The 18,781-nt window shown below is 38.9% G+C and overlaps 3 protein-coding genes across 3 annotated transcripts in view; 2 read left to right on the plus strand and 1 right to left on the minus strand.

Annotated features, from left to right (window-relative positions):
• The window catches only part of LOC104767651 (pre-mRNA-processing protein 40B-like), a 9,585-nt gene extending 8,920 nt beyond the window's left edge, over positions 1-665 (minus strand). The window contains exons 1-2 of the mRNA XM_019241568.1: positions 583-665; positions 66-172 (exon numbers count right to left, since the gene is read on the minus strand). Of these exons, the coding sequence (XP_019097113.1) occupies positions 66-98 (33 nt within the window). The 5' untranslated portion in view covers positions 99-172; positions 583-665. The remainder of the gene's footprint in view (positions 1-65; positions 173-582) is intronic.
• On the plus strand, positions 1,066-3,284 carry LOC104765838 (tubulin alpha-2 chain-like). Its single transcript, XM_010489609.2, has 4 exons — positions 1,066-1,287; positions 1,658-1,892; positions 2,003-2,373; positions 2,471-3,284. The coding sequence occupies exons 1-4, from the start codon at positions 1,195-1,197 to the stop codon at positions 3,125-3,127; spliced, it is 1,356 nt and encodes a 451-aa protein (XP_010487911.1). The 5' UTR covers positions 1,066-1,194; the 3' UTR covers positions 3,128-3,284.
• Positions 16,683-18,748, plus strand: LOC104765839. Its single transcript, XM_010489611.2, has 2 exons — positions 16,683-17,553; positions 17,733-18,748. The coding sequence occupies exons 1-2, from the start codon at positions 16,841-16,843 to the stop codon at positions 18,508-18,510; spliced, it is 1,491 nt and encodes a 496-aa protein (XP_010487913.1). The 5' UTR covers positions 16,683-16,840; the 3' UTR covers positions 18,511-18,748.

An 18,781-nucleotide genomic window follows, 5' to 3' on the forward strand; every position in this document is an offset into this window, starting at 1 on the left:
TCGCAAAATAGAACAGATAAAGGACAAAAATAGTGCCCACACTCAGTAGTTAATTTTATGCCTACCTGAATGCCAGGATACTGAGGGTTATTGGCCATCTTCCAACAGTATTAGCCTCAGTGCCACCAGGGGAAGATCCACCAAAAGAAAAAAATGGGAAAAAACACTAGACCTGTATCACAACCACAAAAACAGGAAAGATGACGTGAATTAATCTGATCATGCTGTCTAACTTAATCAACCCATAACATGAGGATAAATGATCGAAAATGATCCACTGATCAATCAGAAGCTTAAAGATTCCAACTCTAGGTTTCACACTTGCAGATTACATGGAAATTACAACTAGACTACACGGAAATGAGACTAGAAACTAGCTCATTCAATCAATTTCTACCCCAGAAGACACGGAATTTTCAAGAAAACGATAACAAAACCCTAATCAGAACAATAGAATTGAGGAAATATCCCAAAACGTCGAACAGTTCTCAGTTGCTTTTAGTCAATCTTAGAATTCGGATACAAGCCCAAAGCAACGACTATAGTTTCCGGCGAAGAGAAGGAAGAATCGAAGAAAATTACCACTCGCCGGCGAGGAGAAGTCGATGAAGAAGAAGTTGAAACTCACAGTTCAGAGCCAACACGACGGTACTGCGCTTCACCCCTATTAAAATGATTAAAATCATAAAACATATATACTGTATGTATAAAAAAAAAAGGTCAATTTGGTGTCTTCAACTGGGCTTACCAACCCGCGAGTTTAGGCCCAAATACCTGCCAAGTTTCAATTCTGAGTTCGGTTATTTCATCCCGGTTTAGTGGTTTACGGCCACGAAGGGATATATCAAAAAATAGCATAGGCGGCAAATTTTGAAAATTAGAAGAAAACCAAAAACACAGCTCATAAAAAGCGTTACGCTGCCGACAAAAAAAAAAAATAAGCGTTAACGGTTTGAGATTGGCAGTTCTGAAGACACGTGTCATCCATCAACACCAGCTCACCCATCTCACGCCCTTCGTGGTCACCTAAAACGATGGGATCGTGTATAAATATCTACTGTATTATATTTTTTATCAAAGGGAACGACACACATCTCAAAACCAGATCTAGATCTATTTTTCTCCAAGGAAGGCGTCTTCGCAAACGCCTCCGATTCTTTCTTTTTCTTCGTCGTCTTCTTCGATTTAGCGAAAATGAGGGAGTGCATTTCAATCCACATTGGTCAAGCTGGTATCCAGGTCGGAAACGCCTGTTGGGAGCTTTACTGCCTTGAACATGGCATCCAGGTTCATCTCCCTTCCTAATCTCTCTCTTCGTTTACATGTATCTGTTTAGATCTGCCTCGTAAATCAAAACTGCTCACTGGTTTCGTCAAATCTGAGATTTACATAATGTATATCGCTAGATCTTCGAATTATTTGACCGATCCCTCAGATCTGTAGTTATGGGAACCAGATCTTGCATTCCCGAGATATTTGATGAACGAGAATCTGTTTGATTTTGTTTATGTCATTTTAGATCTATCTATCGGTTGTTGTATGGCTTGGATCATGCTTTTCCGTAGTCATTTGATGAACGTTTGCGTATTTTTGTTGCGAAAATTCAGATCTGTATATGTGAATCTGTTATGACGTGAAATGTTTTGTGAATCTGTAGCCGGATGGCCAAATGCCAAGTGACAAGACTGTTGGCGGAGGGGATGATGCTTTCAACACCTTCTTCAGCGAGACTGGTGCAGGAAAGCATGTTCCTCGTGCCATCTTCGTTGATCTTGAGCCCACTGTGATTGACGAGGTCAGAACTGGTACATACCGTCAGCTTTTCCACCCTGAGCAACTCATCAGCGGCAAAGAGGATGCTGCTAACAACTTCGCCCGTGGGCATTACACCAGTAAATCCTCTTCTCTTGTTATTATTATTAATATGTATCCTCTGTTGGTCTCATATTTTTGATATGTAGTGTTATTGACTGTAATTGCTTTTGAATCTTTCTTGTCTCAGTTGGGAAGGAGATTGTTGATCTCTGTCTAGACCGTATTAGGAAGCTCGCTGACAACTGCACTGGTCTCCAAGGTTTCCTTGTTTTCAACGCTGTTGGTGGAGGAACTGGATCTGGTCTTGGATCTCTTCTCCTTGAGCGTCTCTCTGTTGACTATGGAAAAAAATCCAAACTGGGTTTCACTGTGTACCCTTCACCTCAGGTTTCAACATCTGTTGTTGAGCCATACAACAGTGTTCTTTCCACCCACTCACTCTTGGAACACACTGATGTCTCTATCCTCCTCGACAATGAAGCTATCTATGACATCTGCAGACGTTCCCTCGACATTGAGAGGCCTACCTACACTAACCTCAACCGTCTTGTCTCGCAGGTAGATATCGTACCTTCCCTTGGCATGCTCTCTACATTTGATATTTTTGTGTATATGCTCTTCTAAAGCGTTTTACTGTTGCCCTTTTTTCTTTCAGGTCATATCTTCCTTGACCACTTCTCTGAGGTTTGATGGTGCTTTGAACGTTGACATCACTGAGTTCCAGACTAACTTGGTTCCATACCCAAGAATTCACTTCATGCTTTCCTCCTACGCTCCTGTCATCTCAGCAGAGAAAGCCTTCCATGAGCAACTCTCTGTTGCTGAGATTACCAACACTGCTTTTGAGCCTTCTTCTATGATGGCCAAATGTGACCCTCGTCATGGTAAGTACATGGCTTGCTGTCTGATGTACAGAGGTGATGTCGTCCCCAAGGACGTGAATGCTGCTGTTGGCACCATCAAGACCAAGCGTACCATCCAGTTTGTTGACTGGTGTCCAACTGGATTCAAGTGTGGTATCAACTACCAGCCACCAACTGTTGTTCCCGGTGGTGATCTGGCCAAGGTTCAGAGAGCTGTGTGCATGATCTCCAACTCGACCAGTGTTGCTGAAGTCTTCTCCCGCATTGACCACAAGTTTGACCTGATGTATGCTAAGCGTGCATTTGTTCACTGGTACGTTGGTGAGGGTATGGAGGAAGGAGAGTTCTCTGAAGCTCGTGAGGATCTTGCTGCTTTGGAGAAAGACTATGAGGAGGTTGGTGCCGAGGGAGGTGATGATGAAGAAGATGATGAAGGCGAGGAGTACTAAGTGACTTCTACTTTGATACTGTTTGGGTTTGCTGTTGTGTGCTTGTGAAAGGCTTGAAACTATCTTGTACTTAAGTCTTACCTATCCGTCTGTTTTCTTTTGTCGTACTTGGTCATTGAACTTTATGTGGTATCCAATCTATCTTTGCTCTCCTATTCTTCTTTCCTTTGGTTTAGAGCTGTTTTGGAGGACATCCATTTCAGACAACATCGGTGAACACAACAGATAATATTAAGAAAATTATGAAGACGAAAAAAAGCAAGTAATAGTAAAAGAAATTTATCATTTAGTTCTTTCTTCACTTTGATGCATCTTGTAAAATTGGTTAGTGATCCGTTATGTCTTCATCCTCAAGTAGATCATATTGAATGCTAAATTCATTCAAAATATTTGATGCAGTATCTCTCCAGTCTACAAACGAAACATCTGGTAAAATCATTTTCTTGAATTGCAATAAAATCCTTGTCTATTTCACTTTGTTACAGTATGTTGTTATCGTTTTATACTTGAGATGTTTTAGCAAGTTGTGGTGAACTGTTTTCTTTAGCTCAAATTCTATAGCTTTTAGTTACACTATGAATAACTTTTTGGACTGTTAAAAAAAAATTAAAGAAGGAATTAACTCTTTGGAAAGTAAATAACATAAGATTTTAGAAGATATTTAAAAATTCTAGATACAATAAAAAACATATATATTTTTGTAAAACACCAAACAGTCAAACCTATAATCAAATTAATGAATAAGAGGACCCAATGCTCAATAATTGATGGGCTTTATTTATAAGGTAAGGTTATCTTCCTATTGATATACAAACATATTTAGTGGGCTTTGTGTATAGTCTCAAGCTCATATCTAGATAAATCATTATAAATAATCGAAAATATTAAATTCTCAACCTTCCAATTTATCTTAGCTTTTAGAGGGGTGTTAAACTTAACATTTTAAAGAATTTGGTAAGATTTTAATATTTTAGAATTTTAAAAAATTTAGGAGATGTTTAGGAAATTTGATTGTGTTTTAGGAGATTTGATTGTGTTTTAAATAGAGAATGAAATGTGATTCCATGAGATTTTATTAGTATATTTTGTGTGATTTTAAAATATTTTACAACAAAAAAAATGTGTAGCAAAATATTTTATTAATTATCGCTTATTTGTGAAGATGTAGGAGATGAAGACGTAAACAGATACCAAAACAGAGTAAGAAAAAATACATGTGATCTGATATTTCAATGGTTTTATCAAGACAAGAACAAAAACAGAGTAAGGAAAGAGAGATAGAGAGAGAAGTAAACGTGAGAGAGATAAACAAACATGAGAGAGAGAGAGGCAAATGTGAGAGATAGAAGCAAACATGAATGTGAGAAAAAAATAGAAACAAAGAAAAGCAAACTTGAATGTGACAAAAAAACAAAATAGAGGAATCAAAGTGTCGTGAATGAAAATAATCTTAAAAAAGTATAGTATTGCATCATGACCCCATATTCATAGCATGATTCCACATCCTTATAGTCTTTGCTCTCCAGGTATTAGCAAGCACTCTTTGTTGTTCTTGAGTACCACGAACTTGTTCTTCCTCATTATTCTCCTCGTCATTTCTTTGATCAAAATTATTTCTTCGAGAACATCTTCTTTTGGAAGGAAACAAATCGGAACAACATTCTTTACGGAGATAATAATGCAAACCAACACAAGCAATTACTAATTCTACTTGCGTCTTATATGGAAAGGGTGGTGCATATTTGAAAATGTGAAATCTTGACATGAAGATGCCAAAAATCCTCTCTGTCACATTTTGCAAGCTAGAATGACGATTGTTGAACAACTCATTTGGATTTACAAGATCTTTCTCTTGTCCTCTAAATTCTTGGATATGATAGCGAGTACTTCGAATGGAGCTAAAAAATGTGTCGATTGGCAAATCCACAATCAACTAGGTAAAATTTTCCTGGAGTTTAAACCGCATAAAAATATAGGTGAGATAAATTGTAGGTAAAGACAATAATAATTAAGTTTTATACAAAGATAAGTGAGACATACCTTCAGGAACTATTATTTTTTTTGTGTTTCTTGTTAAATCATCCTGTAATACCTTTGCATTGTGAGCTGAACCTTCCCACCCGCTAAGAACATATGTAAATTCTAAATCAACATGCAACTAATACATTTTGCGATAATTGTCCTTTTCGATTACGATAGCTAGTCGTGTCTTGTTCTGGTATCATTGCAAGGAAATGAGTTCTATCAATAGCTCCCACTCAATCCTAAGAATAATAAAAACAAAATATTAGTCATATAGTTCTTTGAAATACTTGGAAACGAGAAAAAAATAGCATACCTTAAAATAAGGATAAATCGAGTGTTGTCTTTAATTTTTGTAGGAATTGAAAGTCCCAGCTTAGCCATAAAGCTTGGAGCAAGTGCTTTTCACGTTTTTAGAATTGTGTTAAAGCTTGTACTTATTGAGAATTTTGATCTCTCGAATCTATCTTCAGCTACAACGTATCTCGCATTCTGACCAACTATGAACAAAAATGTGGCAAGCATTTCTTCAATAGAAACATATGTTGTGTCAGTTAACTCCATCTTTAATTTTAGAATTGAGCATAGTTTCAGAAATGCTTCTAAATACATATGATATAGCTTTTGGAAATGCTCACGTTAGAGGGAGAAAAGAGAGAGCTTACTGAATAGAGATGGTGGTGGTTTGATACAAAGTAAGATACAAAGCTTCAGGTTCACCTGTGGAGAAGGTGGTTGGTGATCTGCAGAGATTGCCGGAGTTGATCTTTTATGATTGTGTTTTTTTTGTTTCTTTACAACAGCTAAGAACAGAGAAAACAACTCACGAAAACAGAGAGATAATAAAGTTTTGGGACAAATTCAGGGATGCCAAAGCCACGAGGTGCAGAGCCAGCGATTTCAAAGGAAAGAGTGAAAGGAGACAAGACAAGCTTGATTGAAAAATTGAGAATGTCTATGACTTGTTGTCCATAAAGAGTGGAGAATTGCTTGAACTGAGCATCACCGAACTGTGCCACATTCTGTATTAAACGACCTGGTCCTCTCGACATTGGAGACAAAGAAGAAAAATATAAGGAGTTTTTCTTGCTCTCTGGTTTTGGGTTAGACGATCTTTTTAATGAAATCCTTCAAAATTTTATCTTAAAAGGTATAATTTTAAGATGAGTAATTTTCAACTAAAAGAAAAAAAATGTCTCCTAAAATGATTCAAAGTAGCATTCCAAAAAAAGTTGTGATATTTTGAATAACAAGAGATTTAAAGTTGGTTTTATAAACTATTGATTGAATAATAAGAGATTCTGAATTATTTTAAAGTTTTATATAAATTTTAGTTAAATAACATATAATTTTGTGAGAATTTTTAAAATCATCAATTGAATAACAAAATATTTTAAAAATACTTTAAAATCCCTTAAATGTTTTTTTTGTTAAAAAAATCCCTTAAATGTTAAGTTCAAACCCCCTCTTAATGTGATTAGAATGTACAAATGTTACTTACTTTAGAATTTATGATAATGAAATAATTATACTCCATATGGTTTCAAACTGTAATTTGTATTCCAGATTTTTAGTAGTTCAACTATAGTCTTTAATCATGCTAGTATACAAGATTTATTCTGAATTAACAAAAAAATAGCACATAAGTAGTTTAGTAAAGTAAAAATATTTTCTGTTTCAGAACATAGTTATATAAATGTGTGTTTCTGTTGTCTAAATAAAACCACTGATTTTCGTTGTCAACAATTACAACTACACATTCATCCTAATTCAAAACTTTTACACCACTAAAAAGTAAAAACCAAACATTGTTCTTATAGAATTTTTATCTGCTTTCAACGTTATACCGATTTTCAAAAGTAAAATAGTTTAAAATAAATTATAATAATTTTGTATGACAACGTAGAGTTGCATGCAAGCCTATCACATACAGTACGTATACTAGAAAAAAAGAGTTTAAGGGGAGGTATTGGTTTAGGATTTAGAAAGAATTTTAATGATTTTATGTTCTTGCTGATTGTTAGAATCATAGATAATTGAAACTTAAAAATGAAAGATTCTAAGAGATTGTTTAGGAAGTTTTTTAAAATCTTGATGATTTGTTTTTTCTAATCTTGTAAAATCTTTCTATTTGATGAAAGAGTTTTCATGACTTTTGTTATGAAGGAAATGATATAAAATCCTAAACCAATAACATAAAATTTGAATTCATTAACAATCCAAGATTCTTTTGTTTTACTTGAATAACATAAAACTTTTAATGACTTTATAAAACTCTTAATCCAATAACACTAGATTTATCAAGATTTTAGATAACTTTTTACAAATCCACAACCAATAACACCAAATTTTTAAAGAGTTTTTAAAAGTCTTGATTGAATATCAACATATTTTACCTAACTTTTAAAGTCATTAAAATTTATTCTAAATCCTAAACCAATACCTCCCCTAAAACTAAAAAAAAGTCAATACTAAAGAAATGTATGGAAACAAGAAGACTTTTAATTAATCTTTTCATAAGGAGACTTGTATGGTCTGTATACTGTATATTAGTATTTGCTTAGGAAGTAGATGATCTAACAACTTGTGTCATTTGGTGTGATTTAGATTATAAATTAATATCAAAAGTATGTGGACATACAGCTGCGGCTCGACAGTGTCCTCACGATCCTCTCTGTAAGACAGATTGGTCATCTTAATCACTTGACTTCATTGTATCATCCAAACAGTTATTAACAACGCTGCCATGAATTATAAAATATACATTCAAAATTAAATAACGAAACCATAGTATCATATCATACATACGTGTGGGAACAGAGCAAAACGACAGAAGTTATTGTAGCAAAACGACAGGAAAGCTTTTGAATCTCTATTTAGTTAAGTTAAAAGTATTGAAATAAATAAAAAAAGAAGAAAGAAGGAATGAATATTATAAGCCAACTAAAATTGTTACGTGCTCCACTTCGAGGCCAGCTCATATCTCATCTCATCTTGAAGTAATGAACAGAGAGAGACCAGAAGAGACAGATAAAAGATTGCGTGAGGGATGGTCCATCGTATGCCTAACTAATCTGGACCCTCCTCTCCCGTATTATTTATCCAATGGGCAGCGATTAAGCTCTTGCGTCCACGTTGTTATTTTTTAATTTATTTTTATTTTTTGTCAACAAAAAATTAACTCAGACGAATCAATGAAAAGGAATATTGTTTATATATAGAACATTATGTAGAGATGTACGCGCATAGCGTACCAACAGATCCGCTTTTATATTTGCATTTCTAGAAATTAAATATAAGGAAAAAGAAGAGAACTCCTCCCTGTCCATTTTGATATCGGCGAGATATGTCGAGAACGCCGGCCAGTCGTGTGGCGAAGACACCATCTTCACCAAATCAGAGCAGTCTGAATAGAACGCCACATTACGGTAATCATGTCCGATCATGCAACACATTGCCCAAATGAAAGCTTCGACTTCAGCATGTAAAGGGGAAAGACTTCGTCGAAAGTTAGTAGCTCCCATACTTGGCGTTGGATCCTGAGATTGGGTACAAAACCATCCGGCTCCTGCGAATGGATCGCCGAACTTCCAAGAGCCATCAACGAAGCAGCGATAGCCTGAAAAGAACATGGGTAGGGAATTGACTGGCCCCATAACCGAGAGTCGGCAACCGTTGGCTGGGCAGTTGAATCTGCATCTTCACCCTCCTCCTGAGCCTGCTGCCAGGACAATGCCTTACCTTCAGCTACCCGAATAACCACCTCTGGACGCTCAGTGGCGGTTTCAAAACCTTTGCATTACGCGTTTTCCATAAATACCACAAAATCCACGCGAAGGCTGACACATGGGATCCCGGGCTTTTGGGGTCCAAGAAATGATCCACATTAACATACACAGACTCCACCGGAAAACAATGTGGTCCTACCGGTACCTGAGATAAAGTCCACACCTGACGCGCTGGTGGACAAAGGAACAAAGCATGATTAACTGTTTCCTCCTCGGCACCACAACGTGAACAACCCAAATCACACGCGATACCACGCCGCCGCAAGTTTCTTGAAACCGGAATACACCCAGAAAGCACTTGCCACATAAAGTGTTGGAGTTTTGGTGGACAACGAACCTTCCAAACACTAGCTAGGAGAGAGGTAATCTCTAGCCCGTCACCAAGCGCCTTAAAAGGCCTGGAGATCGTCATATGTGCCGCATGATGACCAGACTTAACCTTATACCGCCCATTCTTCGTAAAATGCCAACCAAGAGAATCCTCCTTTGGACAACTACCTAAAGGTAAAGCCCTTATCAACGCAACATCAACAGGATCAAAGTGCTCAGTAAGCACATCCATCCGCCACGAATTTGTATGCCAATCAATTAAGTGAGAAATTTTAAGAGAAGGGTCCTTAAACGGGCCCTTACTGAGAACTTGTCTCGGGGATTGAGCTGGTATCCAGGGGTCGGTCCATACAAAAATGGACTCTCCAGAGCCAACCCTTTTAATAAGTCCTTTATGTACCAGAGAGCGAGCTGAAACTATACTCCTCCACCCGTAAGAGGGAGAGTAAGAACTAATCGGTTCCATGAGATTCAAATTCCTATAATACCTACCTTTAAAATCCTGGCGAACAAAGAATCGGAAAAATCAATTAGCCTCCATAATTGTTTTGCCAACAAAGCCGAATTAAAATCATCAACATTCCGAAAACCTAAGCCGCTCCGTTGTTTGCTACAACATAGTTTCTCCCAAGCTAACCAATGCATACCACCTGTCCTACCATCTGTACTCCACCAAAAATTCACCACAGCACTGGTGAGTTTGGATGTAATTATTTTTGGTAGCCGAAAGCAAGACATCACAAACGTCGGGACCGCAGTTGTGATAGACTTAATCATCACCTCCTTTCCCCCTTTAGAAAGCAGTTTCGCCGACCAACCAGTCGTACGTCCCTGCATTCTTTCCTGGACAAACGAAAAGACCTTTGTTTTAGACCCACCTAAACTCTCCGGCAACCCTAGGTACGAGCCCATGCCTCCCAGATTTGTTATGCCAAGAATCCCCTAGATCTCCGTTTTTGTATCTTCAGCAACAGTATGACCAAACTGAATAGAAGATTTCACAAAATTGATTTGTTGACCCGAGGCAGTCTCATATTTCCGTAAAATACCCAAAATGACCTCACATTGTACTTTATCAACCTTACAAAAGAATAAACTATCATCCACAAATAATAGATGTGTGATTGGCGGGCATTGATTAGCCACCTTAATCCCTGTAACTAATTTATTCTCCTCCGCTTTCCGAATATTGGCAATTAAAGCTTATGTGCATAAGATAAACAAATAAGAAGATAGAGGGTCCCCTGTCGTAAACCCCTTTCCGGAATAATCAAACCATTAGGTTGACCATTCAGAAGAACTTTATACTCAACCGAGCTAACACAAAACATAATTCATCCAATCCATCTTTCATCAAAACCCATTTTGTGGAGTTACTTTTCAATAAACCCCCACTCCACCCGGTCATATGCCTTACTCATATCTGTTTTTATTGCCATAAACTTTCCTTTACATGACGGATTAGTCCGTAAACCGTGAAACATTTTCTGAGCAATCAGAATGTTATTTGAAATTAGGCGGCCAGAAACAAAAGCCGATTGAGTTTCCGAAATAAGCCTTGGTAAAATCGTCTTAAGCCGTTGACACATGATCTTTGAAATTATTTTATACCCCACATTACACAAACTAATTGGGCGCAGCTCTGTCATCCGGGTTGGCTTTGCCACCTTCGGAATGAGACAAATGTGTGTGGCATTTAAACCTCTATCAAACACTCCCTCCTCGAAAAAACCATTAACCAGCGAGACAAGGTCCCCTTTAACAACCTGCCACGCCTTTTGGTAAAACAAAGCAGTCATCCCGTCCGGGTCAGGAGCCTTATCCGGATGCATCATAAATAAAGCCGCACGAACCTCTGCCTCTGTAACCGGGGCCGTTAACTAGGCATTGACCTCATCTGTAATGATTGTGCGTACCTCACATAAGACCTCATCAAAATTTGTCGGTTGCAACGTTGTAAACAGATCTGCAAAGTATGACACTGCAGTATTGCAAATATCAACATCCTTCGTAGACCAAACCTCGTTCGTATTAAAAAGACCTGTAATCCTATTGCGGGCCCATCGCTGCTTTGTCTGGGCATGAAAATACTTAGAGTTCTGATCCCCCACCTTCATCCATCTATTATGGCTCTTCAAATACCAATATACCTCTTCATCCCTATAAGATTCCCGCAATCGGGCATTTAAATCGGAGATTACCGAAAGTGGAGTCGCGTCATCGGCCTGAGCCTTGGNAAGAAATGTATGGAAACAAGAAGACTTTTAATTAATCTTTTCATAAGGAGACTTGTATGGTCTGTATACTGTATATTAGTATTTGCTTAGGAAGTAGATGATCTAACAACTTGTGTCATTTGGTGTGATTTAGATTATAAATTAATATCAAAAGTATGTGGACATACAGCTGCGGCTCGACAGTGTCCTCACGATCCTCTCTGTAAGACAGATTGGTCATCTTAATCACTTGACTTCATTGTATCATCCAAACAGTTATTAACAACGCTGCCATGAATTATAAAATATACATTCAAAATTAAATAACGAAACCATAGTATCATATCATACATACGTGTGGGAACAGAGCAAAACGACAGAAGTTATTGTAGCAAAACGACAGGAAAGCTTTTGAATCTCTATTTAGTTAAGTTAAAAGTATTGAAATAAATAAAAAAAGAAGAAAGAAGGAATGAATATTATAAGCCAACTAAAATTGTTACGTGCTCCACTTCGAGGCCAGCTCATATCTCATCTCATCTTGAAGTAATGAACAGAGAGAGACCAGAAGAGACAGATAAAAGATTGCGTGAGGGATGGTCCATCGTATGCCTAACTAATCTGGACCCTCCTCTCCCGTATTATTTATCCAATGGGCAGCGATTAAGCTCTTGCGTCCACGTTGTTATTTTTTAATTTATTTTTATTTTTTGTCAACAAAAAATTAACTCAGACGAATCAATGAAAAGGAATATTGTTTATATATAGAACATTATGTAGAGATGTACGCGCATAGCGTACCAACAGATCCGCTTTTATATTTGCATTTCTAGAAATTAAATATAAGGAAAAAGAAGAGAACTCCTCCCTGTCCATTTTGATATCGGCGAGATATGTCGAGAACGCCGGCCAGTCGTGTGGCGAAGACACCATCTTCACCAAATCAGAGCAGTCTGAATAGAACGCCACATTACGGTAATCATGTCCGATCATGCAACACATTGCCCAAATGAAAGCTTCGACTTCAGCATGTAAAGGGGAAAGACTTCGTCGAAAGTTAGTAGCTCCCATACTTGGCGTTGGATCCTGAGATTGGGTACAAAACCATCCGGCTCCTGCGAATGGATCGCCGAACTTCCAAGAGCCATCAACGAAGCAGCGATAGCCTGAAAAGAACATGGGTAGGGAATTGACTGGCCCCATAACCGAGAGTCGGCAACCGTTGGCTGGGCAGTTGAATCTGCATCTTCACCCTCCTCCTGAGCCTGCTGCCAGGACAATGCCTTACCTTCAGCTACCCGAATAACCACCTCTGGACGCTCAGTGGCGGTTTCAAAACCTTTGCATTACGCGTTTTCCATAAATACCACAAAATCCACGCGAAGGCTGACACATGGGATCCCGGGCTTTTGGGGTCCAAGAAATGATCCACATTAACATACACAGACTCCACCGGAAAACAATGTGGTCCTACCGGTACCTGAGATAAAGTCCACACCTGACGCGCTGGTGGACAAAGGAACAAAGCATGATTAACTGTTTCCTCCTCGGCACCACAACGTGAACAACCCAAATCACACGCGATACCACGCCGCCGCAAGTTTCTTGAAACCGGAATACACCCAGAAAGCACTTGCCACATAAAGTGTTGGAGTTTTGGTGGACAACGAACCTTCCAAACACTAGCTAGGAGAGAGGTAATCTCTAGCCCGTCACCAAGCGCCTTAAAAGGCCTGGAGATCGTCATATGTGCCGCATGATGACCAGACTTAACCTTATACCGCCCATTCTTCGTAAAATGCCAACCAAGAGAATCCTCCTTTGGACAACTACCTAAAGGTAAAGCCCTTATCAACGCAACATCAACAGGATCAAAGTGCTCAGTAAGCACATCCATCCGCCACGAATTTGTATGCCAATCAATTAAGTGAGAAATTTTAAGAGAAGGGTCCTTAAACGGGCCCTTACTGAGAACTTGTCTCGGGGATTGAGCTGGTATCCAGGGGTCGGTCCATACAAAAATGGACTCTCCAGAGCCAACCCTTTTAATAAGTCCTTTATGTACCAGAGAGCGAGCTGAAACTATACTCCTCCACCCGTAAGAGGGAGAGTAAGAACTAATCGGTTCCATGAGATTCAAATTCCTATAATACCTACCTTTAAAATCCTGGCGAACAAAGAATCGGAAAAATCAATTAGCCTCCATAATTGTTTTGCCAACAAAGCCGAATTAAAATCATCAACATTCCGAAAACCTAAGCCGCCCAGTTGTTTGCTACAACATAGTTTCTCCCAAGCTAACCAATGCATACCACCTGTCCTACCATCTGTACTCCACCAAAAATTCACCACAGCACTGGTGAGTTTGGATGTAATTATTTTTGGTAGCCGAAAGCAAGACATCACAAACGTCGGGACCGCAGTTGTGATAGACTTAATCATCACCTCCTTTCCCCCTTTAGAAAGCAGTTTCGCCGACCAACCAGTCGTACGTCCCTGCATTCTTTCCTGGACAAACGAAAAGACCTTTGTTTTAGACCCACCTAAACTCTCCGGCAACCCTAGGTACGAGCCCATGCCTCCCAGATTTGTTATGCCAAGAATCCCCTAGATCTCCGTTTTTGTATCTTCAGCAACAGTATGACCAAACTGAATAGAAGATTTCACAAAATTGATTTGTTGACCCGAGGCAGTCTCATATTTCCGTAAAATACCCAAAATGACCTCACATTGTACTTTATCAACCTTACAAAAGAATAAACTATCATCCACAAATAATAGATGTGTGATTGGCGGGCATTGATTAGCCACCTTAATCCCTGTAACTAATTTATTCTCCTCCGCTTTCCGAATATTGGCAATTAAAGCTTATGTGCATAAGATAAACAAATAAGAAGATAGAGGGTCCCCTGTCGTAAACCCCTTTCCGGAATAATCAAACCATTAGGTTGACCATTCAGAAGAACTTTATACTCAACCGAGCTAACACAAAACATAATTCATCCAATCCATCTTTCATCAAAACCCATTTTGTGGAGTTACTTTTCAATAAACCCCCACTCCACCCGGTCATATGCCTTACTCATATCTGTTTTTATTGCCATAAACTTTCCTTTACATGACGGATTAGTCCGTAAACCGTGAAACATTTTCTGAGCAATCAGAATGTTATTTGAAATTAGGCGGCCAGAAACAAAAGCCGATTGAGTTTCCGAAATAAGCCTTGGTAAAATCGTCTTAAGCCGTTGACACATGATCTTTGAAATTATTTTATACCCCACATTACACAAACTAATTGGGCGCAGCTCTGTCATCCGGGTTGGCTTTGCCACCTTCGGAATGAGACAAATGTGTGTGGCATTTAAACCTCTATCAAACACTCCCTCCTCGAAAAAACCATTAACCAGCGAGACAAGGTCCCCTTTAACAACCTGCCACGCCTTTTGGTAAAACAAAGCAGTCATCCCGTCCGGGTCAGGAGCCTTATCCGGATGCATCATAAATAAAGCCGCACGAACCTCTGCCTCTGTAACCGGGGCCGTTAACTAGGCATTGACCTCATCTGTAATGATTGTGCGTACCTCACATAAGACCTCATCAAAATTTGTCGGTTGCAACGTTGTAAACAGATCTGCAAAGTATGACACTGCAGTATTGCAAATATCAACATCCTTCGTAGACCAAACCTCGTTCGTATTAAAAAGACCTGTAATCCTATTGCGGGCCCATCGCTGCTTTGTCTGGGCATGAAAATACTTAGAGTTCTGATCCCCCACCTTCATCCATCTATTATGGCTCTTCAAATACCAATATACCTCTTCATCCCTATAAGATTCCCGCAATCGGGCATTTAAATCGGAGATTACCGAAAGTGGAGTCGCGTCATCGGCCTGAGCCTTGGCCAGCTGGCTCTTTAAAGCCTCAATTGTATCCCGACCAAAAGGAACTTGCGTCTTACGCCACCGAGAAATAGCCCGTCGACAATTTACAATTTTGTCTAAAAAAGTGGGTGAACTCTGAGTGTGTCCCCCATCCCAGCCCGCCGAGATTGCCTCTATCAAACCTTCCTTCCCAACCCACCGACGGTCAAACATAAAGCATCGCTGCCCCCGCGGCCTTTTTGCCCATATATTAATCACGATAGGCTTGTGATCAGAGGCAATCATAGGTAAATATTCAATAACCGTATCAAAAAATAACTCATGCCAATTTTTATTACCGAAAGCCCTATCCAACCGACAACGAATATTTTTAATTTAATTATTAATTATTTAGTTGTCCATACCCTCTTTCAAAGTCATATAGTATCAAATCAACTGAATCATCTATTATCCTTGTCCCATATCTACCGACTTCAAAACTTCGGACTCAAAAAATAGAAAAAAAAAAACTAATCTACCGACTACATATTATTTGTATGAATAAGAAAACGTCCTGGTTCAGTTTTTCATTTATTTTATTTTTTTCTCTCGTTGATTTTGGATTTATATCTTCTTTCTTTTTTTTCAGCAAATTTTTATATTTCTTTACTTACATTTAACAGTTTTAATTACGAAACCATCTTTTTTTGTTTATATAAATGCAAACCGTTATATTTCTCTCATTTACTTTGCATTCTTTTCTTTTTTTTATTTAAGTCTGACAAATCCATCAAACAAGTGAATGAAACAATAATGTGCAGACACGTACTAATTCTCATGTGTCGATCAGTTACGCTGAGATAAATTCATTCTAGGCAAAGAGAATCTTATAAGAAAATAAAAAAATTTACCAAAATACACTATCAGTCCTCAATGCACTGATTATCAGATAACAAAAAGAAAAAAAAAAGTAAATGAGAGTATTAGTATTTACTTTTCTCGATTAACAAAAAAAAATCCATTTCACGTTTTGAGAAAATCCAAAAATATATTCAGATTAGGTAACAGTATCTCTAAAACGTTACAAAAGTNCAAAAAAAAAAAAAAAAAAAAAAAATCTTGAATATGATAGGCGAGAGAGGAGGTTTACTTACTACTAATAAGAAGCTCACTGTTTCGCTTGACCCCACAGAATCTCTATTTTTCTTTATGTAAAAAAAAAAAACCAAATATCTTTCTCTATTTATAATAATGTAAAGATAGTAGTTAATTAATTAAAATAATAAAAACACATTCCCCAGCTATTTTCCAGGCTGTGTTTTTTGCCTCTCTCATTTGTTTCCATTTTTATACCTTCTTTCTCTTCTTCTTCTCCTTTCCTCTTCACTACATACATATCTCTCTCTTCCTTCCTCAACCTCTCTCTCTCTCTCTATCTCTCAAACCTTTCAAACCAGACTAAACCAGTTGAGCATCCAAATCTTAAAAAAAAAAAAAATGGATCCGTGCTCTTTCGTACGGATCATAGTCGGAAACTTGGCCGTTAGGTTTCCCTCATCTTCATCATCGTCTTCGTCCTCAGGACCGTCTGTTTCTGGAATCAATCCAACGTCTCCCAACTGTTACTGCAAAATCAGATTCAAGAATTTCCCACGGGAGATTGTTTCTACTCCGGTTATGTTCCGAACTGAATCTTCTGATTCCGAGACTCGTTCCTCCTCTTCTTCAACCGTCGCCGCTTGTTTCAGTCTAAGCAAATCTCAGATCGAAGCTTCTTTGAAGAAACCTAAGTGGAGCGTTCTCTCCGTTGAGGCTTTTTCCCGTGGAAACACCGACGGTCACGACGACGGTGTTACCACCGGCGCGTCTTGTGGACTCGCTACTGCTGGGGAGAAGTTGCTCGGTAGGTTCGAGGTCTCGCTTGATTTGAAATCTGCCGAGACGAAGACTTGTTTGGCTCACAACGGTTGGGTTCCTTTGGGTTCTAAGAAAGGAGGAAGTAAATCTAATAAAAGTAAAACCGGATCCGATCCGGAGCTCCATGTTACCGTTCGGGTCGAACCTGACCCGAGATTCGTCTTCCAGTTCGACGGCGAGCCTGAGTGTAGCCCTCAGGTGTTCCAAGTTCAAGGAAACACTAAACAAGCTGTGTTCACTTGCAAGTTCGGCTCCAGAAACTCAAACTCCGGTGATCGGAATCTTCTTCACAGGTCAGTTACATCTTCATCTTCACTCGTTTGATGATTAGTAAAATTAGAACATTGCCTTAATCAAATATATTCTTTACTTGTTAATCAAACTTTAGAATATAATAATCTCATTCTTAATTAGCTTTTCGAGATTTGTTATATGAATCCTATATTGAACTTTTTTTTATTAATTTTTGCAGTTCGTCAATGATGTCTGAGTTAATCTCAACGAGAAGTCTTATATCGTCGATGAAATCGGAAAAGGAGCAACCGTCGAAAGAGAGAAAAGGATGGTCAGTAACGGTTCATGATTTATCAGGTTCACCAGTGGCTATGGCCTCAATGGTCACACCTTTCGTACCATCTCCTGGTTCGAATCGTGTGACTCGATCGAGTCCCGGAGCTTGGCTCATTCTTAGACCAGACGGTTGCACGTGGAAGCCGTGGGGAAGGTTAGAGGCATGGCGTGAAGCTGGTTACTCTGATACACTAGGTTACCGTTTTGATCTTTTCCAAGATGGTATCGCCACCGCTGTGTCAGCATCTTCGTCTATCAGTTTGAAAAATGGCGGGAGTTTTGTTATAGATGTCACCGGCGGGACCACGACTACGGCGTCTACGCCGACGACGAGTCCTCAAGGAAGCTGGGATCTCGGATCCGGTTCGAGTTCCGGTTCGAGACCCGCGTCGAGACCGGGGTCAGGATCCGGGTCGGATTTCGGGTATCTACTGCCGCAGCACCCGTCGTCTGCGGCGGCGCAGAACAGAGGGTTTGTGATGTCGGCTACGGTGGAAGGAGTAGGGAAACGGAGTAAACCGGAGGTAGAGGTCGGTGTGACGCACGTGACATGTACGGAGGATGCAGCAGCGCACGTGGCGTTAGCTGCGGCGGTGGATCTGAGTTTGGATGCTTGCAGGCTTTTCTCACACAAGCTAAGGAAAGAGCTGAGACAGCAAAGCCAGCTTGGTGTCGTTTGACGTGTTTCGCTTTGTCGTTTTTACCAATTCATGAGTTGTCCTCCACTCACAATTTTTTTCTTTATTTTAAATGTTTTTTTTTTTTTGAATTTTCATTTTATTTCTTTAAGGTGGTAGCGTTAGGAAAATTAGCCAGCCAATTTTTTTTGAGAAGGTGGATGTCATCATTATTAAAAATTGTTTATATCTTCTTTCTTCTGTACAGCTAAGAATTGACAGTAACAACTTCATTACCTCATTTTATTATGCATCATTAACAAAGCCACACGAA

The sequence above is a fragment of the Camelina sativa genome, chromosome 19 (assembly GCF_000633955.1).
Source record: "Camelina sativa cultivar DH55 chromosome 19, Cs, whole genome shotgun sequence".
NCBI classification, from domain to species: domain Eukaryota; kingdom Viridiplantae; phylum Streptophyta; class Magnoliopsida; order Brassicales; family Brassicaceae; genus Camelina; species Camelina sativa.